Below are 27,181 nucleotides of genomic sequence, written 5' to 3' on the forward strand. Positions count from 1 at the left end.
TGTATGCACCACTCTGCATTTATTCATTAGTGATTGATCTCTGCTCTCTTCCACAGCATGTCTTTTTCCTGATTCTCTCCCTCAGCCCCAACCAGTCCCAGCAGAACACTGCCCCTCCCTGAGCCTGGTTCTGCTGGAGGCTTCTTCCTGTTAAAAGGGAGTTTTTCCTTCCCACTGTCGCCAAGTGCTTGATCATAGGGGGTCGTTTTGACCGTTGGGGTTTTTCTGTAATTATTGTATGGCTTTTGCCTTACAATATAAAGCGCCTTGGGGCAACTGTTTGTTGTGATTTGGCGCTATATAAATAAAATTGATTTGATTTGATTTTGATTAATCAAGATAAGTGTTAGTATTAATGATAGAGAAAATTAACATACAGTGGTGTAACATGAATACATTTACCATACTTATATCTGTTACAATACTTATATATGTTAAAAGTTACTTTTATGTATCTCTTAATTTTAAGAGTATTTTCAAATAGTTGTGTAATCTTGCATGCCGTTACAAAGAATTTATGATTTGACAGCATCACTATTTTCACAAATAAGACTTGATTTAGCAGCACACTTTCATTGCTGCAGCAGTAAGGTTGTAATCTGATTCCATAAATACTGAGTGACAATGGTGCCCCGTCCCACTGATCTGCCTATTCCTGTTTTTTGTCTATTTATAATACCCAGACAAAGTGCAGAGGTGCCAGCAAACAGAAGGTCTCAGGCTCAGAGGAACAAAGGGTGAGAATTTTTATTGTTCACTTCAAGGTGTTGACATTTCATTGACTAAAATTTATATTTCCTCACTGCATGTCATATTACATAATTTGTAGAGCTACATAATAACTCAAAATACTAATACTGTGACTTTAAAACCCTATTTTATAGTTAATATGAAATTTGTTTTCAGCACTACAACTTATAAACGTGTAAGATGTTTTTGTAAGTTAACACAGTGCTGATTACATTGACATCAAAATACATTTCACAAAAACAGACATCTGGGAAATTACTAGAATATATTTAAAAAAATGGTGACCAAACTAGAATTCTGAGACGACTGTGCAAATGTGGTGAGATACTTACCTACACTCATCATAGATAAGAATGCTTGTTTCTTTTCTGGGGGAGAATGATTGTACACTATAAATCATGTATAGAATAAAGAAGAATTTTTTTTATAGAAATGTGTTTGTTTTTTTTGTTTTTTTTCTGAAATCAAGACAGGGTCAAAATTATACAAACAGTGAAATATATTCAGCATACCTAATATTTGGTTTAATGCCCCTTACCAAGTTACATCTTGACCAGTTAATTGTTATAGACAGCAACAAGCCTCTGGCAGAATTCTGTTTGAGCATTTGACTGTTCTTGGTATAACAGTGTAGAGTGAAGTACAAATAAATGTGTTGGTTTTCTGGCACAGTGGAGATATTGTTGGTTCGGTTGAGGTCAGAACTTTGGGAAGGCCATTCCAATATCTAAATGACAGCGTACTTTATCCATTCCACAGTGTTGATGTGTGTTTGCACTCACCCTGTTGGAACACCTCACTATGTCCAGGTTTCAAGCAATTATCTCACGGGTTGGTAATCCTTCTTAAATTATTCAATCCACTTTGTGTAATGTATCAGTTCCACTGACAGTAAAACCGGCCCAGAACATGATGCTGACTGCCATTACCAGAGGTGGGGCGAAGTCACCATCAAATCACTCTCAAGTCATGAATCAGCAAGTCCCAAGTCAAGTCTCAAGTCATAATGACCACCAATTGTTTGCAAGCTGACTTGAGACTTGACTTGCGACTTGCAAATTCATGACTTGAGAATGACTTCATCCCACCTCTGGCCAGTACCATAATAAAAAGTTGGTCAACTTTTTTGGGGGCTTTGGGAGTAAGCTTGTCGCTCACCTTTACTCCTCCAAAATATACCTCTGGTTTTTGTGGCCAAAAAAAAAAAAAAATCAATCTCTGTTAGACCTCCAGGTGAAAAATACAAAATCAATCAAACAACTGGATTAGGTCTCTAACAGAGTCAGACATTTCAGACAGCATCTGCTGTCTTTCATCAGTGAACTGAGTTACCACTTGTCTTCAGAAACTGAGTTCACTGATGAAACGACAGCAGATGCTGTTTAAAACATCTGACTCTGTTACAGACCGTGTCCATGTCTTTGATTTGTTTTGTATTTTGAATTCAAAATTTGTCTTATAACACAATAAAACATTTTCCCAGGAGAATTTTTTTGTTTGTCCATGTGGTTTGCTGCAAACCTAAGGGCCCCTTCACACAAAGTATGATCAAAGCCAACTAGCACATGAAGGAGGAATTGCATGCCATTTGTGAAAAACTGGAGCCACCTCTAATGCCTCGTAGACCTGTCACCACAAGCATTCATGCACACCAGCGGCCAGAAGACAGAGAGTGCCCTGTGAGTGCCCGTTCGAACCCTCTCTCGGCAGGTGTTGGCCAAATTCCAGTTACCACACATGAACATCCAATACCACTCATGGAGCACTTAGGAAATGTGGTGGCAATCGTGCAGTCAGCACAAAAACAGAGAGCAGCAACTTTCGAGCTGGCTATGTATTTATCTAAGTGCCCCATGACTGTTGCATTGCCAAGCAACACACATGTGGCATGCCAGAGTGTCGGCTCCCCCCTCAACACATGTGGCGTGTATGTGTATTGCACATCAAAAAACAACAAAAAAAGATCACATAACACAGAAACAGAGAGTGACACTTTGGTGTGTGCGCTGAATGATCAGGGGGGCATGGCTACCAACAGCAGCAGCTGTTAAGATCTCTGGATCTGGATGTCACAGGTGTAGAACACATATTGTGTTTTGAAGGACATATATCGCTTTTGCAACGGGCTGGAGTGCGTGCACAGCACGCACATTGACAGGCTGTCCCAGGGGAAACGGACCATCAGATCATGTAGACACGCAGCAGGCAATCGGTATGTGTTCTACAGCTGTGATGTCCAGGTCCAGAGATCTCAACAGGTGCTCCTGTTGGCACCCAAGCCCCCTGTCAGTTCAGCACACACACCAAAGTGTCACTCTGTTTCTGTGTTATGTGATCATTGTTTTTCATTATTTTGGCATGTAATTGTGTATGTAGTTATTGTACTAATTATTTCGATACCCGGATGGACATAATAACCCAAAACAAGAGTGCACTGCTTCATTCATGTCATTTTATGACTGTACGTCTATGACCATACTTGTATTGTCCGCTCAATAAAAGTGATTAAATATTGGAAATTGCTGTGTTTTATATGCTGTGTGGTCTTTCATTTTTTTTCTCCACAGCAGCAATACGATGTGGTGCAACACATTCTAGCTGCTCATACTGTGTTCGTGCATTCGCACGAACATGCACAAAAACATTGCAGTGGGATCATTCATGCCTGCCTGACCATGTGTCCTCCCAACGTCGGCTCGATGTTTTCGTGGTTCGCTCATTAGGGCTGTTACGCTGTGATTCGCCCTGATTCATACTTATTCGTACTTAACACACCATATAAACACCACAATTTTCGATCTTTAATTCCACTTATCGAGTGGACAATACAAGTATGATCCATCTATGCCATGGTCACAGACGTACAGTCAAGAAATGACATGAATAAAGCAGTGCGCTCTCATTATGTCTTTATTATGTCCAGCCGGGTATATAAATAATTGCTACAATCACCGGACACTGATAAATTAGATATTGGTATATAATTAGTGAAAATCATTGGGTTGATATAAAGAATGAATAAAAGGGGACCCAATACAGAACCCTTCTGTTAAATAACCCTGGTTAAATAAAAAAATAATAATATATATAATAATAAGTGCAACTCTCGGGATTCAAATCTGCAACCACAAAAGTGCTGATTAAGGGGCGAAAACTTTTCCACTGCGCTTCAATCACTGTCTTATAACAAGAGCATAAAATGCCTAAAATCAACAAGGAGATAAATGTATTTTTGAAAAAAAAAGAGAAATTATATGATGTAGACGAAGAGGAAGGTTTCGTTGGAAGGTTACGGCGAAAAAAGCTGTAAAAACTGACACAACAGCTTTTGTTACGGCATATTTTTGGTGATACATGACTGAAAGTGGCAAATTTGTTGCCCTGTTGGCTTGTCATAGTCGTGCGGCACACCACTCACAGGACACACATGTCCTGTCAGACACGCTGTCAGACAGACATTCAGATCACCTGCTGCGTGTCTGCATGATCTGAAGGTCGGTTTTACCTGGAACAGCCTGTCAATGTCAACACTGTGCGCAGGCTCTAGCCCGGCATAATAGTGATATATGTTTTATGTATTTCCATGTGACAACAGCAAACACACACACGTGTCATGGTGGACAGTTGTAAGGTCATGTCCGTCAAAACACGATACGTGTTCTACAACTGTGACATCCAGGATTGGAAAGCTCAACAGCTGCTGCTGTTGACAGCCACACCCCCTGTTCGTTAAGCACAAAGACCAAAGTGTCACTCTCTGTTTCTGTGTTATGTGATCTTTTTTTAAGTTATTTTGCATGTAATTGTGTATGTAGTTATTGTAGTAATTATTCCTATACCTGTCCTGGCTGTTGATTTTGTGTTTTAATGTGACACATTGTGTGCACTGAGCCATCAGTGAGTCTCTATGATGTCATGCCGGGTTGCTCGCCGGCCAGGAAGAATTTGTCGGCGTCCTCCGCCAGCGCACGGCTGTCCGTGATCGTAGCTCACCTGAGGAGAGAGTTGCTGCACAAAAAGTCCAGCCGGTGTCCTCTCAGGAGCTGCAACATTCTGTCCATGAACTCTGAAGGGCTTGCTGCCCTCCAGCCTGGCAGAGAGAAGCACCTGCTGGCCCTTTTAGCGCATGCTAGCCGTTTTAGCATCTGACTGTTCTGACAGTTTTACCCTCTGACAGTTTTGAAGAGGTGATCTTTGATCACTGCATATTTGTTCGCCACGGGGGGGGGGGCTTTGCAGGAGCATGATCAGCCTGCTGATCGCACACCTGCAAAGGATCACCTCATATAATAATATTTTGTGTCATCTGCGGTTATCTCCCAGAGCGAACTGCACCTCGGTTTGTGCAAACCAGGGGGCAGTTTACAAAAGCGTGACTTTGAGCATCAAGTGTGGAAAAAGTTCCAGCAGCAGCTGACATTCACGTGTGAACAGGATTGATCCACACAGCCCGCAGTGCCTGTGATCCAATGTGTGCGAGTCTGTAATAAATGATCCACACAGCCCGCAGTGTGTGTGTGCATGAGCCAGCAGGGATCCATCCATTAAAATGCACATCAGAAAACATGGTTACATTCTTTCAATTCATAAAATGGATTTATTTTAAAATCTAGAGTACACAAACAGCAGGTCTCTGAAATTAAGACCAGACAGAGAGACAGCACACTCTCACTCTCTCTCTCTCTCTCTCTCTCTTTCTTTCACACACAAATTACACAGGAAAAATGCAGAGTATGTGCGCATTTCAGGCATACTCTATGTAAATGTGATGGGTTTTTTTTGTTTGTATGTTTTGTTTTTAAAAAATAAGGCGTCTTATGTTTAGCAAGCGCTTCAGTTTTTTTTTTTTCTTTTGAATTGGAGCAAGATGGAACGCGCAGCGCGTCATCAGAGTCTGAACCAGACAGTGAGGATTCTGATGATGAAGATGATTCCTCTTTTGTTCTGGATGATCAACCAGTTCAGGTGGATTCACCGATGTGCGCACAGATCTCCACAGTGTGTCAGATCGTGTGCTTCTGTTTGCAGATTCTCCAGGACTCAGGCACTACAGAGCTCTGTCCCAGCACCAAGTCATGGAACGCAGAGCAGAATGCAGACACACACTGCTCCAGCAGTGGCTCCAGGCATGTTTTGTTTAAAGCGATCAACATTCGCTTCGGTTTCGTTTTGTTCCTCTTTTGTTCCTTTTACACTTTTGATTCACAGCCTATTCGGTGATAAAGCTCGTTCATCCATCCTTTTCTCAACAATTTGTGACTTTACATTTTTTCCCTTCATTCAGGAATTGTCATATGCCGTGTGACCGGGCCATGAAATACTATCTATGTTTCCAAAATATTTGTAACTATCTATCCTCATGAAGTTAACCACAGTAATTTAATACTTGAAGTGGGTACTCCCCAACTCTTTATCATGATTGGGATGTCAACCTAGACCACTGGTTCAAAAGTGTGCATATGGTCCCACTCTGGTCAGAGTGGGGCCATATGTTCACTATCAGTGTTAATTTAACACGGTCAGTGTTAGTTTTACACGAGATATTACTCTGTAGCATTAAATCATCATGCTTACTTGTAGAGAAACTTTAAACTTTATTTAAAAACCTAACCTTAATCCAAAACCTAATTCCTAACCTGACCCATAACACCACACCATAACCATAACTCTGAACCATAACCCCTGAAATGGCTTTTTTATGTATGAATATTAATTGCAATTATTAATATGGCTAAGGAAGAATAGCGGCTTTGTTAATGAAACACTTGAGCCAAGGTTTGCACCAGTTAGCATTTTTAGCTGGTAGCTTGATAACTGTAGGTGCTGTTAATACATGACTACTCTGAAAATAAGATACATTTATATTTTTACCAGAAGTCAAAATATGACCATCGGGTATTGTGAAAACTTTGCATCCATCCATCCATCCGTCCATTTGTCTGTGCTCAGCATAAGTCTGTTCCAATTACTGCGGGGGTCTTCAAATTCATAGGGAGCATTCTTGAAATATAGTCCTTGGATAAGTTCAAAGATGGCTGACCTTGACCTATTCTAAGGGGTCAAAAAGTCACCTTCTTTCTGCACACTCTGTCATTGATTACATGCTCATAAGGCCAAGGGTATTTTAGCATCATTATATTTTTAATATCCACACCCAATCAAAACATGATGAAAACCATGGCTTGTCCCCAAAAACTATCCTTAAATAGAAGTTAGCCCATTATCTCTAAGGTCTATAAAGGCCCCCTGACACTTGAATGACATTGATCCACACACTTGCATGCACTCTGCCCTGCATGAGAGTAAACTTGTCTCAAACCTATTGTAAACTGTGCATGGCTTTGTGCATGTATGCAAAGAATATTTTGAAATGTTCAAAATCTCCATCACACATTAATGATGTGAATTTCAAGTGAACATTGCGCAAACAAGTCAAAACACTGTTTGTGTGTGAGTGATTGCATCAGCGCACCGCATCAGAGTGTGGCTCGTCTGAATGATTATAAAGAGATGTTAAATCTATCATAAATGTACTTTTACAGCTGGACACAAGAAGGGACGGACATGCAACTGTTTTATCAAGCCATTACAATATAAACATGACAAAATAATTACCTGTTTAGGTGGCTCCAAATATGTTCTCTACCTCATTAAGAGCATGCATGAGAAAAGCAGCAGCTGGAGCGCTCCTCTGTGATTCCAGAAGCAATTACAGGCATGTTCAACAGCCAACTTGAAGAGAAAATGATTAATCCGCAACAAAATAATTATTTTATATACACAGCATCCAGCGTTCAATGCGTAGCAGCCAGTGGAACAAAGCATGGCATCCAGCTGGGAACACAGCGGGTAGGATTGTCACAACGATGCAAGTGCGCGGATCAAAGTCGTGTAAGTGTCAGTGCACCTTAAGTCAAAGATGGGGGTGTGATTGAGCTTCATTTGTCCTGTCCAGGCCATGCAGGGTATCACCATTGCTCCACCTCTTTATCCATTTTTGGTCAAGTCAGGGTGTATTAGGTCTTTCATCAAATTTGCCATGCATTCATTCATCCCACCCACCACCTTTTTTGGCATTTTAGCAATTACAGTGTCTTGGGCATTCCAAAGTGCGAGTATGATATATCGTTGAACTCAAAATGTTAAATTGCTGTTGTGGTTCTTTAACCTTAGCTTATGCAACTTAATGTACAAAGAAATGTTGCTGACTAATGTCTTCTGCATTTGTATCTAAAGGTGAAGAGCAGAAAAAATGTCAGCAGAGAAGCATGAGCACTGTGACAAGTGTTACAACCGCTGCTGTCAAGTCCCAGTGCAGCGCTCTGTCTCGTGTTTGATCACAAAATGCAATAAAAACTGTGGTGCCGTCTTCCACATGTGCAAAGAAAAGGAACACCAGCTTCTCTGTCCCAATGAGTCTGTCCCCTGTCTCAGCGCATACTATGGTTGTCCTCTTACCATGCTGCGTCACAGGCTTTCCAAACACCTAGAAGTCTGTCCTGCCAGCATTGTCAGCTGTTCTCAGGAATGGAACCGCTGGCCTGTAGCTGACACAAATTTGACCTTCTACAGAAACCTGTCATGTAACCAAAAAAATGAACATTACCTGGATGTTTCCACAGCTCTTGGGGACCAAGAGCTGCTCTTTCAGTCAGTCAAAATGAAGAATATTTTTCCTGAGCTAATAATGAATGGGGATCCTGCAGACACTGACAAGGCTGCTGAGGTCAAATGTTCTGCCGATGGAGAAGACAGTTCATTTGATCACAGTGAATATACAGAAAATCAATTCAGAATGATGGAGGAAAATGAACTGAGCCAGAAGGAGAGGAATGCACTGGCAAACAACTGTGACATGGAGAGTATCCAAAACTACAGCTCCTGGGAGGGAATATTCAAGAAGGAAATGGAGGCATGCAAACAAACGGTCAAAAACCTGAATAAACCAGCCAACTGTTACAAGTCTGCAAAAGAAGAAAAAGAATCAGCGAATGAGACCAGAGACACCCAGCATGGACAAGCTGAGGCTGCTGCTGCAAACACAAATGGTGCAACTGGCCTTGCACCTTGGCAAGATGGGGTACTTGACAGGTTAGGAAGAGAAGTTAATATTGGTGAGTATAACATGTATCTTGTGCACCATGGAACAATGTTGATCACCTTTGGCCAACTTGCTGCATGTACACCAAGAGAAAAGGATTTTGTTTATGGAAACCTGGAGCCTATAGAGGTTCAAACTGTTCGGTCATTTAATGTCCCTACAAGTTACAGAGCAAAACGCAGTCTTCTGAGGGACCCCATGCACAAACCACCGACTGAACACAAAACTGTTGATACCACCGAGCTTGGTGTGTCAGTTGAAGATTTACCGAAGTCTGATGAGGTTGCTGACACACTCCTGTGCTGCTTGGAAAATGAACTCAAAGGACACATGATATCCGAGAGCACAGCAACAGATGGCCTTTACAAAGATGTGGGAACACAGACGTACAACTTTGTCTCTGCTCCGTTCAAAGCCAATACATCACTGGCTGATGTCATAGCAGGTAAACCTCAACATCTTTACATCAATATCGAAACAGAGTCAGTCACCAGAAGACATAACAAAACAAGTTCAGCCTTCACTTACCTCTGTGGCCACGTGTTTCGCCGGGATGAATACTGCACTCATTTTAAAAATGTGCATTTAGACATACAAGCTTCTCTGAATGGTTGGTTCCAACAGCGGTGCCCCTTGGCTTACCTCGGCTGTACTTTTGCTCAGAACAGATTCCACCCTACCAGGCATCAAGCTGCAATCAATTACTGTCGAGATCTCAGAACCTTTGTCCTCCATCCAGTTGTACCTTCATCTCTCTGTGAAAGTGGGAAAATTATCAGCCCTTACAGAAAAACTGCTTCTGACTTGGATCCTCTGAGCAGTTTTCCACTTGAGATCCTTCAGCACATTGCTACTTACCTTGACAGTTTCACATTATCCCAGCTGTCTCAGGTATCCCATCTGATGAGAGAAGTGTGTGCTACATTGTTGCACGAGAGGGGCATGGTGTCTCTCAGTTGGGATAAAAAGACATATTCCAATGGAGGAACCTCATGGAAATGCCAAAAGAAAGTAAGTAATCTTTTGCTTTTTCTCATGTTTTGTTTATTTGAGTTGGCACTTAAATACACACTATCTTTTGGATTCAGTCACATTTTTGTCCTGCTTATTTTAGCCAAATAGAGAGGAAATATTGCCTCTTGATCTTCAAATACACTTTTCTGTAGGTGATTATTTCAAAAAATAATTTTTTAAAGATTCAAACATCTTAGTTGAAAGGTCTTTCAACTAACTATTTTGCTGATCTTAGTGAATACAAGGCATGTAAGCCAGACACACTTCTTTCATGAATCTAGCTACCAAATAATTAAAAAATTCACAGAAATGCAAATGGTTAGCACTGTTGCCTCACAGCAAGAAGGTCATTGGATTGATTCCCACCTGTGGCCTTTCTGTGTGGAATTTGCATGATTTCCCAATGTTTGCATGGGTTCCCTCTGGGTGCGCCGGCTTCCTCCCACATCTAAAAGACTTACAGGTTAGGTATATTGGAAACTTTAAATTGTGCATGCAGACGTGAATATTTATATCATTGTTTATATGTGGCCCTGCGACAGACTGGCATCCTGTCTAGGGTGTACCCCTCCTCATGTCCTGTGAGTGCTGGGAAAGGCTCTAGCCCCACCCCCACAACCCTTAATTAGAGTAAACGGTTGATGATGAGTGAGTGAAAGAGAAATGCACTCTTTTTATTTGTTGTCACTCATTGCTGATAGCATATTTTCACACAGGGAAAGTCTTGGAGGATAATTCACTTGAGCATTCCCATGATGCTTTGCCACTACCCATAATTACTGAACAATGGAGGTCATCTCTGGTTGAGTTCTCTAGGCTAGTTTGTTATTGGACATCATAGCTGATACACAGACACCATTTTTCCTGAACTCTAAGTAATGTGCTTTTACTTGTTTTGCTGGTCCTGCAACTTATATTTCAAAGCGATTTAGGGTGTACTCACACTCGGCATGCTGGTCCTCGAGTGCATTACATGCACAAAATCCAATTTGTTTGAGTGTGAGTCCTCTGGACTCTGGCTTGGGCCAGGCCCATTTGTGCTTGTCTGGACTGTCTTGTAGAGGTGGTGTGGGGTGCAGTCCAGCTGACCTCAGCAGACTACTTGTGATCACAAACAATGCCAGATCACATCATGTAACTGATGTGACGGGTCAATTTAACAGTTACTACCAATATTATCATTACAACTTGCCTAATACAGTCTTCAATTAATTTAACATTATTGGGGTTAAAATCAGGTGCTGTTACTTACCTTATTGATGAATGGGTAGTGAGCAAAGCCACAAACTATTTCCTCATTGTCAACTACCTGCATGAAAATCTTACCATGTGTGCAGCATGACTGATTGATAAAGTCCACATTGCATAATTTATTGTGATGGGACATTTGTTCTGTGGTATATTGCTGTATCTGAATTCTTCATATTACTGTACACATCCATGCCAGTATTTCAATTTTTCAATTGAATTTCAATATATTTTCATTTATACCGTGCCATATCACAACAGAGTTGCCTCAAGGCGCTTCACACAAGTAAGGTCTAACCTACTAACTCCCAGAGCAGCAGTGGTAAGGAAAAACTCCCTTTGAGGAAGAAACCTCAAACAGACCAGACTCAAAGTGTTGACCCTCTGTTTGAGCCATGCTACAGACACAAATTACAAAACAATTCACAGAACAAATTTACAGGAAATGCTCTTGGTGCACAGGACAGGAGGGTCTCCAGTACAAATACCAGACCCATCTCTGGATGGAGCTGCACCTTAAACAGAGAGAAAAAACAGAATCAGGCATCAGAAAGACAAGAAATACAGTATAATTTGCCAGCATTAAACAACAAGAAAAATAGAAAATACTAAGGTGATCGCCGGCCACGAGCCCTAAGCTTCACTAAAAGATCCAGAATTTAGGTAAAATTGAGGCCGCGGCACACTCCGTTTCCTAATAAAATGAATTAAAAGACTAAAAAGTGTAGAACTATACTATGCCAGTATGCTAGCCATACGAAAGGGAAAATAAGTGCTTCTTAAATCTGGACTTGAAAGTCTCTACAGAATCTGACTGTTTTATTGACTCAGGGAGATCATTCCACAGAGCAGGGGCATGATAAGAGAAAGCTCTATGACCCGCAGACTTCTTATTCACCCTTGGGACACAGTCCTGCACCCTGAGAACACAAAGTCCAGGCCGGTACGTAAGGTTTAATTAGATCAGTTCGGTAGGGAGGTGCCAGTCCGTGAACAGTTTTATAGATTAATAGCAGAACCTTAAAGTCTGATCTCACTGAGACAGCAAGCCAGTGAAGGGATGCCAGAATGGGTGTAATGTGGTCAAACTTTCTGCTTTGTGTCAAAAGTCTGGCTGCAGCATTTTGAACCAATTAGAGAGCCCTAATGCTGGACTGCGGTAAACCAGAAAATAGAACATTGCTGTAGTCCAATCTAGAACAGATAAACGCATGGATCAGGGTCTCAGCATCAGCCATAGACATGATGGGACAAATCTTCGCTATATTTCGCAGGTGGAAGAAAGGGGTCCTCGTAATATTTCTAATGTGGAGGTCAAAGGACAATGTAGGATGAAAAATTACCCCAAGGTTCTTCATTTTGTCAGTGTGATGTATGACACACGAGCCAAGACTAAGTGTTAACTGGTCAAATTGATGCCGCTGTCTCACTGGACCAAGAACCATCATTTCAGTCTTATCAGAGTTTAAAAAGTAGGAGGTTTCTAGACATCCAATTTCTCACTGATGCAAGGCAATCTTCTAAGGATTTTATGTGAATGAGATTACCAGCAGTTATCAGCATGTATAACTGAGTATCATCAGCATAGCAGTGAAAGGTAATCCCAAAATACCGCAATATGTGCCCAAGGGGTGCTATATAAAGGGAGAAAAGCAGGGAGCCTAAGACGGACCCCTGTGGAACCCCAAATTTCATGTCACTAAGGTTAGAGGTAGTGTTACTGTACAAAACATAGTGAGAACGACTGGTCAATATGACGTCAACCATGCAAGGTCACTCCCAGTAGTCCCAAAGTGATTTTCCAGTCTATCAAGTAGAATATGATGATACATTATCAAATGTAGCACTGAGATCTAACAGCACTAGAACCATAGTGGTGTCCGAATCCATTGCAAGCAGAAGATCATTCACCACTTTAGTGAGAGCCATCTCTGTTGAATGATATTTTCTAAAAGCAGACTGCAGTGGCTCAAAGAGATTATTCTCAGTAAGATAGTCCACGAGCTGCCATGACACCACTTTTTCCAGAATTTTAGAGCAAAATGATAGATTTGATATCGACCGATAGTTTTTCAATACACTCGTGTCAAGATTAGGTTTCTTAAGTAATGGTTAAATCACTGCAGATTTTAAACATTTAGGAACAGATCCAAAAGTTAAAGAAAGATTAATAATTTCCAGCACAGTCGGCCCAACAGTGGGCCACAGGTCCTTGAACAGTTTTGTTGGTATAGGATCAAATAAACAGGTTGTGGTTTTTGTTGACATTACGAGTTTTGTCAGCATGCATAGTGAGATACTGTCAAATTCTGTAAATCTAAGTAATACCTCAGTAGTGGCGCCCACATCAATAGCAGGGTGTAGTGGATGGATTAAGGCATGCCGGGATATGTTTAACCTGATGTCTTCTATTTTCTTCCCAAAGTAATCCAGGAAATCTTGTGCTGTAAAAGGAGAGCGAACTACAGGTGGTTGTCCATGCAAAAGTGTTGCCACTGTGTCAAACAAGAACTTTGAGTTATGCTTGTTTTTGTTGATCAAATCAGAGTAGAAAGTCCGCTTTGTAGCCAATAATGCATGTTTATAGTCTAAGATAGTATCACGCCACGCAAGGTGAAATACTTCTAATTTTGAATGACGCCATTTCCGTTCTAGACCTCTTGCTTTATGCTTGAGGTCACGCAGATAATCACTGAACCAAGGTGACTGTGATTTGAGGGAGCGCGGTTTTAACACAGGTGGTGCAATCATGTCGAGTGTAGTTTTGAGCACTGAGTTTAAACTATCCACAAGTCTGTCTACTGACTGGGTGTTTGTCAAATGTGAAGCTAAGACATCAGGCAGTCTAGCTTCGAGTTCAGTCTTAGTTGAGGAGTTGATGCATCGCCGTAAAGATATACTAAGGCTGTTGTTCCACTAAACACGGCAGTGAAACTGTAAACTTAATAAGTGAGTGATCAGACACCACTGATGTAAGAGGCATGATGTCAATATTCATGACAGCAATACCACGTGCGAGAACCAGATCCAGGGTATTTCCACTAATGTGCGTTGAATCCCGAATGCATTGCCGAAATCCTAATGCATCCACAATTTCCATAAATTATTTGCAGAGGGGATCAGAAGGCTTATTTATGTGAATGTTAAAGTCACCAATGATGAGAATGTTATCTACACTAGTTGACAAGTTAGAGATGAACGCACCAAATTCATCTAAGAATTCAGAATATGGGCCAGGAGGCCTATATACAGTGACAAAGTAATATGACTGATTTTTATTCTTCTGACCTCGGCAATGTGTAATATCCTGAGCAGAGCGGAGAATCAGATGCTCAAATGAGTGATATTTGTAACCCCCAACAGCTAATAAGCTAAACCTAGATTTATAAATAAGAGCAACACCCCCGCCTTGCTTCGCATCACTAGGGACGTGACTAAATGTATATGCTGGTGGGCAGGCCTCATTTAAGGGGAGGACAGCTGTAGGTTTAAGCCAGGTTTCACATAGCCCAATCATATCTAAGTGATGATCAATAATTAGATCATTGATCAACAATGATTTTGAGGACAGTGATCTTATGTTAATGAGACCCAGTCTAAGGACCTCAGTGGGGTTGACAGTTGAACTGTTTGGGTTTAGGAGTGGTTCCAGAGTAGCATATATAAGATGCCTAGAAGTAGGTTTGGGTTTAAGACATTCCACACGCATTGTAGGTAGCAGACACAAAATCTTTGCTATTGCTGGAACAACCACTGGGCCATCCTCAATTTCAAGATCATCCAATATAGTAATGGGTATTAAGTTTGCAAAGCATATCCCTCTATGATTTTTATGGACATGACTACGGAAGCAGGCCACAGTCTCAACTTGTTGAAATTCCCTCCCTGGCAAATAAACTGCACTATCACTATAGTGGATTTTCTGCACTAAATTTCCCGCTAAGCTAATGGATTCCACACCCACTTTTGTCATAAGCCTTGCAGGGTCTCTAATCACCTGCTTTGTCACTTTAGTTTAGTGTCATGTTGTCATTATCATGGGTGAAAAGAGTATTGGTTTTGATGTCTTCCACCATGTCTCATGTTTGTGCATGTATCAAAACTAAAAGCACTTGCTTGTAGCAGAATGCAGAAAAACAACAAGCTCTGCGTGCGTGCAACTGGGGACAGCTGGGATTTGCTGTTCGGTATGCTTATGTATTTTGGGTCAAGGATGAACACTGGGAAAATGGAAAGTTGATAGGACTAATATTTTTGAAATTGAATTGGAGGTGATCCAGATCTGGGTCGGGATTCTGGATCAAGATTTCACTTCATATAGGCTTTAAAAGATTACGTCAAAATTACTTCACAGATTCTCACCAGATTTGCACCACAGATAGATATTAGGGCATGACCGACTCCATTAAATTTTGGAGGTGATCCAAATCCGGATTCAGGCTCAGGATTTCACTTTACAGGCTTTTAAGGATTATCCAATCCAATCCACTTCATTTATATAGCACATTTAACAACAAAAACTTTCCAAAGTGCTGCACATACAATAGAATCAATAGTCAAGAAATAAATTAAAAATAAGAAAATTAACAATAAAAATAACTAAAATGTGCAAGATAAATAAATAAATACATACAGCATACAAAAGATAAAACCAATAAAATCTACCAAAATAAAACAAAACCAATAAAACAGAGGGCTACACAACTCACGCAGTGTTAAAAACCAGAGAATAAAAGTGGGTCTTCAGACGAGACTTAAAACACTCCACTGTGGGGGCTGTTCAGACATGGAGTGGCAGAGCATTCCAAAGTCTGGGGCCAGCCACAGAGAAAGCCCTGTCCCCCCTGGTTTTAAGTCTTGTCTTGGGTACCACGAGCTGGAAATGGCCCTCAGACCTCAGAGCACGCGCCAGAGAGTAAATTTGTAGGAGGTCAGTGATATATTGAGGGGCCATTCCATTCAAAGCTTTAAAGACAAACAGTAAAATCTTAAAATCAATTCTAAAATTATTAATTTTAGAACTGATTAAAATAATTATCCAAAAGTACTTCATGGATTCTCACCAAATTTGCACCACAGATAGATATTAGGGCATGGAAGACTCCACTGAATTTTGGAGATGATCCAGATTGAGATTCTGGATCAAGATTTCACTTTATATAGGCTTTGAAGGACTACATCAAAACTACTTCACAGATTATCACCAAATTTGTTCCACAGATAGATACTGGGGCATGGAAGACTGTACTGAATTTTGGAGGTCATTTGAATCTGGATTGATGGACAACAGCAATCCCGGTTTGCTCTTGGTAACTTTGTAATGACATACAACCAGTGTTATTACTTAGAAAAAAGTATTCCAATTACTGATTACTCCTTGAAAAAGTAACTTAGTTACTTTACTGAGTATTCAACTTTAAAAGTAACTAAGTTAGATTACTAGTTACTTTATTAGTTACTTGAAGCAGCTGCCAACAGCACCTCAACCAGCCACCTCAACATGAAAATGCTAATCGTTTTGCCGATACTAACTTTGTAGTCAACCTTCTGTAATGGTAAAACTTAGAATTTCTAACCTACATTGTTTATAAATGTAACTATCAAATTTGGTAACACTTTACTTGAAGGTATCATCATAATAATGACATGAAACTGTCATAACTGGTCCATGACACAGTCATGAATGTGTCATAAACATTATGTCAATGTCATATAAATGTTTATGACTGCTGTCATTAAATGTCATTTAGTTTTTGTTATGATAAGTTAGCATACATTGAAGACCAAACAGGCCAAAGACAACTTCTGGTCATGTCACTTTGATTAAAGTCAAGTTGTTATAATCAAGACAATCCAAACAAATTTCAACATGTCATTATAAAAACCGAATGACACCTAATGGCAGCAGTAAGAAATGTTTCTGACCCTTTCATGACTGTGTCATGTAACAGTTATGACAGTGTCATATCGCTATTATGACGATACCTTCAAGAAAAGTGTTACCTTAAATTCAATTTTCTAACATTTAAATTCTTTCTAAAGATTTTAGTTGTTGAAATGGTTATTTATTATTATTATTATTATTATTGCTATTACTTTTATAAGTAGTATTAGTAGTTATAGTTTGAAAAAATGTCTTCAAAAGTGGCATTTTAATTTAGGGCTGTTGGAGGGAGCTGCATCTCCCCCACCTACACCCACGCTCCCTTCCTGCATGGCTGGCTTATTGTTTAAGGAGAAGAATGGATAACATTTATTTATGCAAAAAGATTGACAGATTGACAGGTAAGAAAGTTTTATCAATGTTACTTATGTCATGTCATCCTCAGACAAGAGACTTGGGTGTATTTGGATGGAAAAAAAAAAATACTATTTGCGTTTCGTCGATCAGCTGTTTTTAACAAGGACATTTACAGAGCAGCGCAATTTTAAAGAAAAAAGCATAAAAATGTCTTTCTAAAACCATAGTTCTGACTGTCACCGCGTTGTGAGAGACAACTGTTTTTTAACTCGGGCTGAGCTGCACAGTTGGATGCAGCTCTGTGCAGCAGCTCGCTGAAAGAGGACAGTTCAGACTTGCCCCTGCATCTTGTTGGGACACCTGTTTTTAAGCTGCGATCGACCCACAATACAAAAATAATAGTAATGCACAGTAACTCATAGAAGTAACTTTAATCTGATCAGATTAGAGTAATGCATTACTTAGTATGCATCACTGCACACAACAGTCCTGCCTTTTAATGTATACAAAGTGAGGAATGATTGTACAGCAGTTAACCAGCTATAGCAAATAGTTAGCATTTAAATCCATACTTGTTGGTCAGTTTCAGATTTTTTTGTAAATACAACCCCAATTGCAATGAAGTTGGGACATTGCTTAAAATGTAAATAAAAACAGAATACAATGATTTGCAAATCCTCTTCAACTATTATTCAATTGAATACACCACAAAGACAAGATATTGACTGTTCAAACTGATAGACTTTATTGTTTTTGTGCAAATATTTGCTCATTTTGAAATGGATGCCTGCAACACATTTCAAAAAAGCTGGGACGGTGTTATTTTACCACTTTGTTACATCAGTTTTCCTTCTAACAATAGTACATGTTTGGGAACTGAGCACACTCATGATTGGGGATAAAAAGAGCATCCCCAAAAGTCTCTGCCATTCACAAGCAAAGATGGGGCAAGGATCACCACTTTGTGAACAACTGTATGAAAAATAGTCCAACAGTTTAAGAACAATGTTTCTCAACATTCAACTGCAAGGAATTTAGGGATTCCATCATCTACAGTCCATAATTTAATCAGAAAATTCAGAGAATCTGGAGAACTTTCTACATGTAAGCGGCAAGGACGAAAACCAACATTGAATGCCCATGACCTTCGATCCCTCAGGCGGCACTACATTAAAAAACCAACATCATTGTCAGTTAACACACTTCGTCACTACATTAACAACTGCAAGTTAAAACTCTATCATGCAAAGTGAAGGCCATACATCAACAGCATCCAGAAACACCAGCGCCTTCTCTGGGCCCAAGCTCATTTGAAATGGACAGACACAAAGTGGAAAAGTGTGCTGTGGTCTGATGAGTCCACATTTCAAATTGTTTTTTGAAATCATGGAGGTCGTGTCTTCTGGACAAAAGAGGAAGAAGACCATCCAGACTGTTACCAGCTCAAAGTTCAAAAGCCAACATGTGTGATGGTACTTTCCACACTGGAAATAAGCACACTTAAACACATTGTCACCACCTGCCCTGAAGTTGGTTTAGAAATGAATCTACCTTGTAATATTTTTTCAATAACTATGTGGAAATAAAATGGACATTTCAATGGACACACATTGTTTGCCAAAATGGATCATGTGCAGTAGGACAAAACTGAGTTTAAAAGATTTTAGAGTATATTTCAAATTATTTACACAACTTGTTCCCAATTTTGACTAAAATAACTAAGTTTTTTGTGATATACTGCTTATTTACACACAAGAAAATAAATCAAATACAGGATTTTAAAAAGACAAAATAAAGAAAATCACCTCAAAGGAATAATGTGCCATAAATACATGCACATGTGCTTTCATAGTGAGTGCTTCTGTCACACGTGCAGTCATCACGGGATGTAGAGCGTGCCAATGACCTCAGTGATGTGGAATGCCCCGTCGCTTTGTGAAAACTGAGACCTTCACAGGGCAAATGCGTGATCATTCCTGGAGACACAGAGTACTGATAAGTATGGGTAATAGCTGTGGATCTGCTCTGCAGTAATTTGTAGCATTTATTTTATGGACACAGAAAAAAAAAATAATAAAAAAATGCTGCTGCTGTTGTGTTAAATATTGCTGTAGGCCAGCTGGTAGAAGCTCTGACAGCTTCCTCCTACACTACTTGAACGTCTTCTCTGTTCTCCAGGTGTGGGAGTTCAGCTCTCTCTTTTCACCTGTGGACAGCTGGAGCTTCAGCAACAATCCTTCGATGTCAGATCACCTGAAAAGCTGCTCCTTCTACCAGAGAGAGGAGCGCAGCGAGCCCGTGGCATTAACCTGCCTGTGGGAGGCCAGAGACAAACACGGACATGTACAGCAGTAAACACGAGGCTGTTGACACCAAACCTCAGTGGGAGGACTGCGTGTGAGAACTGCCATGTTTAGGATGACTGTTGTCTGAGATGCACACTCCCTCAAAATGGAAAGCACCTCTGTATGTACAGCTAGAGCTGACACATATTTTACATATTTATATGTGGAAAAATTCATTTTGACATAAACTACCTTTTTTCGATTCTCATCCTCTTGAGCTGTGAATATAACCCACTCACTGGATTTTACAGTTTAAAAACATAAAACAGTCCCTCTGAGGATGTTTCTAGAGGGTATCGCTGGATATTTCAGTATCATTCTGTCATGTGATACAATGTTTTACTGATGGGGGGGAAACAACATTGGTTAAAAGAAGCATCAGCTTCTTTGTCCAGAGGAATGCTTTGTGTTAATGTTGTCGGTGGTCTTTTTCACTATGACAAGTCTGACATCTAGTGGAGAAAATGTGAATTGCCTTATTTCCAGGGAATGATGAACATAATAAAAATAACTTTGGCATTTGTGTGGAACCATGTGTTCAAAGTGTCTTTTATTATATAAAAAAAAAAATAGAATGTAGGATAACAAAATAAGCAGTAGTTGCTCCAAGTGGTTAAAAATGAGAGTAAACTGTCAGTACTCAAGTAAATGTTTTATTAATAGTGTTCAAAATGGAGAATTTGCACATAAAAGAAGCTTTGATTTAATGTGTTTATCTATAAAATGTCAGGATTACGCAGTTTGTTGATCGCTTCTGACAGCATCCGGTTGCACAAAGCAGCATATGGATTTAGTAAAACTGCTTGTTGTCGAGCAAATTCACTTCCAAGTGCAGCTGCTTTCTCAAAATCAGCCCTGGCCTTCTCGTCCTGATGTTCTAAGCGATGGAGAAGTCCTCTTTGGACCAAAGCCTGGCATGCGCTTAGCCCACTGACGCCACTCAGGTTGATGGCTCGGTCTAGATCCTCCAGAGCTCCTGAGAAACCCCAAGCACACAGTGAGGATTGCACACATTAAGAACAAAGCTTTTCAGTAATATTAACACAGGGTTCCTGCAGATCCTTAAAGTCTTAAAAGGTATTTCATTCATAACTCTTAAAAGGCCTTAAGTGGAATATAACATTTTAAATTAGTCTTTCAAAAAATTGCCATTTTTTTTTCAATAATTGAAAGCCTCTTATAACATGATGTAAAGTGAGATAGTATAACCAAAAAGTCTGTTGTTTGATGCTGGCATGGTCAGAGGACACATCCTTTCAACTAGAGCACAAACCTTTTGTGGAATTTTCCAATTCCACAAAATTTTACCTTGGAAAAAAATTTCAAGGTCAAAGTCCTGTTAGAAGTGAGTTTTCAAAAGCTGAATTAAATGTGATCATATGTCAGGAGTAGGGATGGGTATTGATAAAATTGTATCGATATCGATGCCATTATCAATTCTGCTTATCGATCCAATTCCTTATCGATTCCCTTATCGATACCTCGTGAATTTTGTACTAAAAGTAGGCTTTACAGGTTTTCTATGTATTTCCTTGAGTCTTAAAGTAACTAAATATGAAATTAGTCACTGTATCCTTAAGGATACAGTGACTAATTTCATCTTTGATCTCTGGACATAAATAAAAATAAACAAAACTGTGTTTCGCTTTGAGGTTATTAATTCAGACTGGATTCTATCGTTCTATCTTGACTTGTCAGAGAGCCGCGTAGCGTTTGGAGCTGTGTGAACAGTACGGAGGACGATTCTCGTTTCTTTCTCGCAACGAGACAGGAGTCCCAGTTAGTAACTTTAATCCGCACAAAAGTGAATCACAACTCATATTCAGGGATGAAAGTGGTGAAAAACAAAAAAAAAGCCGAAACCCAAAATTACCCCCCAACACCACCTGCACGAAAATATTTCAATTCTAGAAGCTCTGAAATGCAATCTGGGACTATTCCAGACGATAAACTGGAGTATCCATTTAGGTGAGAAAAAAAAATACAACTTTCCTTATTCAGATTCATTCCAGTAGTATTCTGCTCTTACTAGGATGCAGCAGTTTTCTAGTTTGGCAGATAGTTCTGGAGGAAATCACTGAAGAAATTAACAAACTGAAAATATGGTTTGACTGAAACAAACTGTCATTAAACTTAAATAAGACAGGGATGAAATGGAGGTGTGAGAGTCACCAGGTGTTCACAGGAAACACTTATTTATTTCTGTATGTATGTATTTATTTATGTATGTTCATTGTTAGTTGCTTATATATTTTCTGTTGTGTTTCTATTCAGGTTCTTATGTCTCTTTCTCTAAAATTGTATATAATAATCATTAGATTATTAATATATAAGCAAAAATAAATTTAAGTAATATTACAATTTGAAAACAAATGCACCCGAACATGATGACTGCTGCAATTGCTAAATGATAACTTTTAACATTGAAAATGCCATAGACATGCTAACGCGTTAGCATCGCTCCCATTTTTAAGTTCTAAAATACATCTATCAACTGTTTCAGAAGACCATAACAGGTCGGTTTAACATAGAAAAGGTAAATAATACTCACAGACGTATGCTCTTTAGGGTTTTAGCGGACGAAAATTAAGCGAAAGAAAGAAATAAACGAAGCAATCGATCGAAGCATTGCTTCAATCTGCGAACCACTGCTTCGATTGGTTCAAGGTTCAAAGCAAAGCCGCGCTGCAGAAAAGTTGATTGACCCGCTGCAGGGTCTGTAATCAATGTAGAGAAATGATCATTTTCCTGACAAACACCCGCCAAAACAACGGCTACTCTGAAGGACCGATAGAATCGTTAAGCACAAAGCTTATTGATGTCGGTGGATCGAATCATTTCTTAATGATACCCGAAAGGAACCGGTTCTCGATACCCATCCCTAGTCAGGAGTATGTATTTAGTTCAGGCACTTGAATCAAAGTTTTTTTGTGGTGTTATCAGGTTTTTCTATTTCAACTTCTTCACTTTCTCAATTCTTTTATAGATCATTTTTACAGAACATTGTGTATTTTTGCTATGCACAAGTACTCATTGCTCTTTAGCACTTGGTTTCCGACTGATAACTGGAAGACAGACAAACAGGCATAAAACTGGAACCTCCATCCAATTTTGGTGGCGTAGGTAAATCCATAATAAAAAAAATAAGAGTAATTGAGGCACTGTTGATTGAGATATAATAAAAAATATACAGCAAAAGGGCTTTTCCATATTAAATTCAAATGTCCACAACATTTGTCAGGTGATAGTGAGTGCCAGTCTGCATCACACTTTCAAATATGAGAGTAATTGGGGAATGCTTGATTAAAATATAATGTAAAATATACTTTAAATGGGGGTTTCAATGTTAAATTTACATGGCCACAAAATCTGTAATCTGGATCAGATCTGGATCAACCTTTGTCAGTCGATAAAGGATATCATTCTACATAACACTCTCAAATGTGAAATCAATTTGATGGAATTTAGATTTTTTTCATCCTGTCTTTGACCTTTGACCTTGAAAATTTAATCAGTTCATATATATATATATATATATATATATATATATATATATATATATACATATACATACAGTATGGCTTGGTGGTTAGCAAGTGGGGAAAAGGTCATGGGATCAGTTCCCACCTCTGGGGTTTCTATGTGGAGTTTGCATGTTCTCCCCATGTTTGCTTGGGTTTCCTCCAGGTGCTCCGGTTTCCTCCCACATTCAAAGACATGCAAGCTAAGTTAATTAGAAGGTTCGTAGGTTTGCATGCAGTTGTGAATGTGTTTGTCTATATGTGTCTGTGTCAGACTGGCATCTTGTCCAGAATGTACCTTACTTTATGCCCTATGACTGCTGGGCTAGGCTCCAGCCCCTCATGACCCAATCTTGAATAAGCAGCTGAACATGTGTGAGTGTATGATTTTGAGTTGCTGGTGAGTCTTTGTCCCTCTAATGTTTACATGAAGTAGAGTGGACTGGATAAAAGTCAGTTCAGGGAGCATGTGCTGGTGCCACACTAAGGAAACTACTTTGGGTCCTGGATGGCACCACTCAGGCAGACAACCTGTCCATCTCCACTTCTTGAAAGTAGCCGCCGATCTGTCACAGCCAAGTGAAAGATGAACATCACCTTCTCCAGCTGCTCGATCAAGCACAGAGAAATGCACCACATGGTCAAAATGATGCTCCCTCACAATTCAAATGATACTTCTCACATTAGCTTCCATATGAAACCACTCATTGGAAACAAAGCCTTTCCAGTGGTACCCAAGGATCCTTCAAAGAGTGATGCTTAGTGATGTCACCAATTTATTTTGATATTTCAGTATAAATGAGGTGTTGAATAAAGACAGTAAATGGACTGCATTTATATATCACTTTTCCATCTGCATCAGATGCTCAAAGCGCTTTAAAATAATGCCTCACATTCACCCCAGTGTCAGGCTGCTGCCATGCAAGGCGCCCACTACACACTGGGAGCAACTAGGGCCCTCAGTTATTTTCTGGTCAGGCTGGGATTTGAACTGAGGATCCTCTGGTCTCAAGACCAACGCTTAACCACTAGACCATCACATACCCAGTGAAATACACTTCAGAATGATTTTGTTCATTCAGCTTTGATAACTTGAGAAATAGGATAACAAGACTATATATTGACCAGATCACAATTGTAAGGTGAAATACCATTATTTCCCACAGTAATTGCAATATAAAATAATTTTGAGCTAAAAAAGAAATATACATATTGAGTGTCACATGCAGCTTTTTGACAGACAAGTAAATGAAACAAAAGCCTGTACAAAGTATTTGACGGGACACATCAGGTAGACAAAGCTGTGACATTCTGCCCTGCTGGTCTCAGACATCAGACTGATCTGAAAGCACGCTGATGTGGTTCTGAAAAGGATTATTATTGAATCTGTGGCATGTACCTGCTGTGTTCCCCTGCAGCCGTAGGGTCTGAGCCCGGTTATTATAGGCCGAAGCTCGCTGTGGCAGGATCTGGATTGCCTGGCTGAACCGCTGAAGTGCACATTGCAAATCCCCAGCCTCTGCTGCCGAGACGCCCTGCATCTCCAGTTCTTTCACATTTTTCAGCAACTCTGTGTCAAAGCCACTGTCTGGTAGGAGGAGATAAATGGGTTGAAAATGCTGTCAAACTCAATTGACAGGTACCGTGGCAAGAAAAACACAGAAACGCCACCTCAAGAATTCACTGTGGATTAAAATGTCATATTTTCTTTGAGACCAGGAACGGAATGTGTTCAAACAAACAGCATGGTGTGAAATGATGAATGGAAAAGGCTCTGACATATGTGAAACTCACGCTCACCATCATCGATTAATTCCTCCTCTTGGTGTTGGCCTGGGACGTCTCCAAAGGGGGTGGTGGGATTAAATATCGCCTGGAGTACAGCTCTGTCATGTTCTGAGGCCATCAGAACTTGTGTCACCAAAGAAAACCAGCAATCACAACTAAATTTCACCTGAGTGGAGAATTCCCTTCATTCCTAACTACTGTTTCTCCCAGCCAATCAAAGAAGTGGGTGGAAGCAAAAGAGGACTTTGAGCTTTGCTTGCACTGAGCACATCCATATTTGGATAACACAGAAATGATTGCATGACTGCAGTTCTGCTGGAACACGAAAAAGAAAAAAAAAATGTATGGAAGATACTACTCCAGTTTGTACTTTTACTGCTAATAATAAAAAAAAATTGTGCCTGAAGCTGGGCATCTAGATCCACTCCCCTGTCACCCCTCACCCACCTTTGCCAGTGAATCTAATTATATATATTAATAGATATACAAATCAGCTTAACAAGCATATTTCACAGGTTGCTTTAGATTCTGCTGTGTCTCTTCATGTCACTATGTAAATTTGTATTTTTTTTTTTATTTCCACCAATGGTTATTATGTTTTTACGAGCCTGAAGGTCATAGAGGTGGGCTTGTGACATGGTTTATTTAACAAACCATGAAAAAGCAAGATCTGTAATCCCCAAGTTGCTCCTGCTGCACGGTTGAACAAAAATCTTGGTGGGGCTGTTGTGTCAATAGATTTCCCTGCCTAGTCCAGTACAGGCATTCAAATGAACAGTTGGAAAATTACTATAAGTCTACAATAATAATTTAATGTCCTTCTCAAAATCAGCAGTTTCATAGATAAAGTTAACCATTTACATCTATATTAGGTGTCAGTTATACTTTGGAAAGGAACAGTATCAAATACAATACAACACTCAAGTTCTTCAGTGAGGAACATTTCACCATTTGACACCAATTACACACACAGTACATCATACTGTGCTGCACTGCCATTATCTTCAGCCAAACACATCCTGGGTTTTACAGAGACACCCCCTTAACAGAATACATAATATCACCAAATTTAGTCTTTCAAAATATGGAAAAAGTCCTCAATTGACAAAATAACATTATGTACATACTACAATGTTCACATCACCTTCCAAAAAAGAGAGGGAGTGAAATAGGTGGTGTGTGTGTGTGTGAGAGAGAGAAAATTAAGATTAATTTAAGGTAATAATTTGCATGAATATTTCTGAGTGGAATGGATGCAAAATAAAGAAGTTAGAATAACTTAAATTAAATAATTCTGCAAACTAATAACACCAAAACTTTAAATTAAATTGGTTAAAATTAATGAACAGTGTAGAGGACAAAGCAAATTAAGTATACAAAATCACTTAATTAAATGCTTTGCTAAACTTGAGTTAGTCTGACTATAAGCATCTTTTGTGAACTCAGTAGTGGCTGTTATGGGTCTTTCACATTGGAAGCGGCAGCCCGACGCATCAATGTCTCCCAACGCGTCAAGTGATGTCAGACGTGTCACTCCGGAAGCGGCAAGGGGGCAGAGATTGCTACGTCACACTCTGGCTGTTTCACAAAAACAGCTGAGCAATTGCCACCTTGAATTTTCATATGTAGAACGAAGAAAAAAACTTTAAAAAACAGCAGTAGAGTACAAGGATTCTCCCATCACCCTACTGGGAGAACCTTTATTTCAGCTACTTTTCAGAGTGACGCCGAGCCGAGGGAGGACTGACGACTTGGCGGGGTATCGATTGAACCGCGACAGCGGGCCGACCCGCATGGAGGAGGCGGGGTTCAGGCCTCATCCCTGGGCAGAGCGAGGCAGGCAGCCGGGGTGATGGAGCAGACCCACTCAGTCCAAAATTCCTCACTTTTGGATATATAAAAACACCAACTTTATGCAACGGAGCTCAATTCTGCAAATTTGTCTGAGGTCAGAATAATTCAAACATAAATTGTGACATGAACTTCTGTAGGTTTAATGTTCAGCTAACGTTAGCTTAGCATTTAGGCTGCAGAATCACAGTCGAGCTGAGTGAATGTTTTAACTTGTAAATAAATAAAATATTTTTTAACCAAATAAAGCTGCATTGGTTTTGTTAATTCTAAGACCATTAAAATAAATAAATAAATAAATAAATCATTTTTCTTTTGGGGC

General features: G+C 39.8%; 2 protein-coding genes across 2 annotated transcripts; one reads left to right on the forward strand and one right to left on the reverse strand.

Moving 5' to 3' along the window:
• The first annotated feature begins 689 nt into the window (after window positions 1-689).
• Window positions 690-19,951, forward strand: LOC117508675 (F-box only protein 40). The gene is made up of 3 exons (XM_034168486.1): window positions 690-737; window positions 7,987-9,862; window positions 19,533-19,951. The coding sequence occupies exons 2-3, from the start codon at window positions 8,003-8,005 to the stop codon at window positions 19,707-19,709; spliced, it is 2,037 nt and encodes a 678-aa protein (XP_034024377.1). The 5' UTR covers window positions 690-737; window positions 7,987-8,002; the 3' UTR covers window positions 19,710-19,951.
• A 327-nt stretch (window positions 19,952-20,278) lies between these two features.
• Window positions 20,279-25,322, reverse strand: ttc36 (tetratricopeptide repeat domain 36). Its single transcript, XM_034168963.1, has 3 exons — window positions 25,021-25,322; window positions 24,620-24,808; window positions 20,279-20,675 (listed from the first exon to the last, which is right to left on the reverse strand). The coding sequence occupies exons 1-3, from the start codon at window positions 25,124-25,126 to the stop codon at window positions 20,416-20,418; spliced, it is 555 nt and encodes a 184-aa protein (XP_034024854.1). The 5' UTR covers window positions 25,127-25,322; the 3' UTR covers window positions 20,279-20,415.
• Between the last annotated feature and the right edge of the window lie 1,859 nt (window positions 25,323-27,181).

Source organism: Thalassophryne amazonica, chromosome 4 (assembly GCF_902500255.1).
Source record: "Thalassophryne amazonica chromosome 4, fThaAma1.1, whole genome shotgun sequence".
Taxonomy (NCBI): domain Eukaryota; kingdom Metazoa; phylum Chordata; class Actinopteri; order Batrachoidiformes; family Batrachoididae; genus Thalassophryne; species Thalassophryne amazonica.

Coding starts and splice junctions, on each gene's coding strand:
- LOC117508675 (XM_034168486.1), top strand. CDS start 8,003: ATGTCAGCAGAGAAGCATGAGCACTGTGACAAGTGTTACAACCGCTGC. Junction 9,863..19,532: donor CATGGAAATGCCAAAAGAAA/GTAAGTAATCTT, acceptor TCTGTTCTCCAG/GTGTGGGAGTTCAGCTCTCT.
- ttc36 (XM_034168963.1), bottom strand. CDS start 25,126: ATGGCCTCAGAACATGACAGAGCTGTACTCCAGGCGATATTTAATCCC. Junction 24,809..25,020: donor GGAGGAATTAATCGATGATG/GTGAGCGTGAGT, acceptor TCCTCCTACCAG/ACAGTGGCTTTGACACAGAG. Junction 20,676..24,619: donor GCTGCAGGGGAACACAGCAG/GTACATGCCACA, acceptor GGGGTTTCTCAG/GAGCTCTGGAGGATCTAGAC.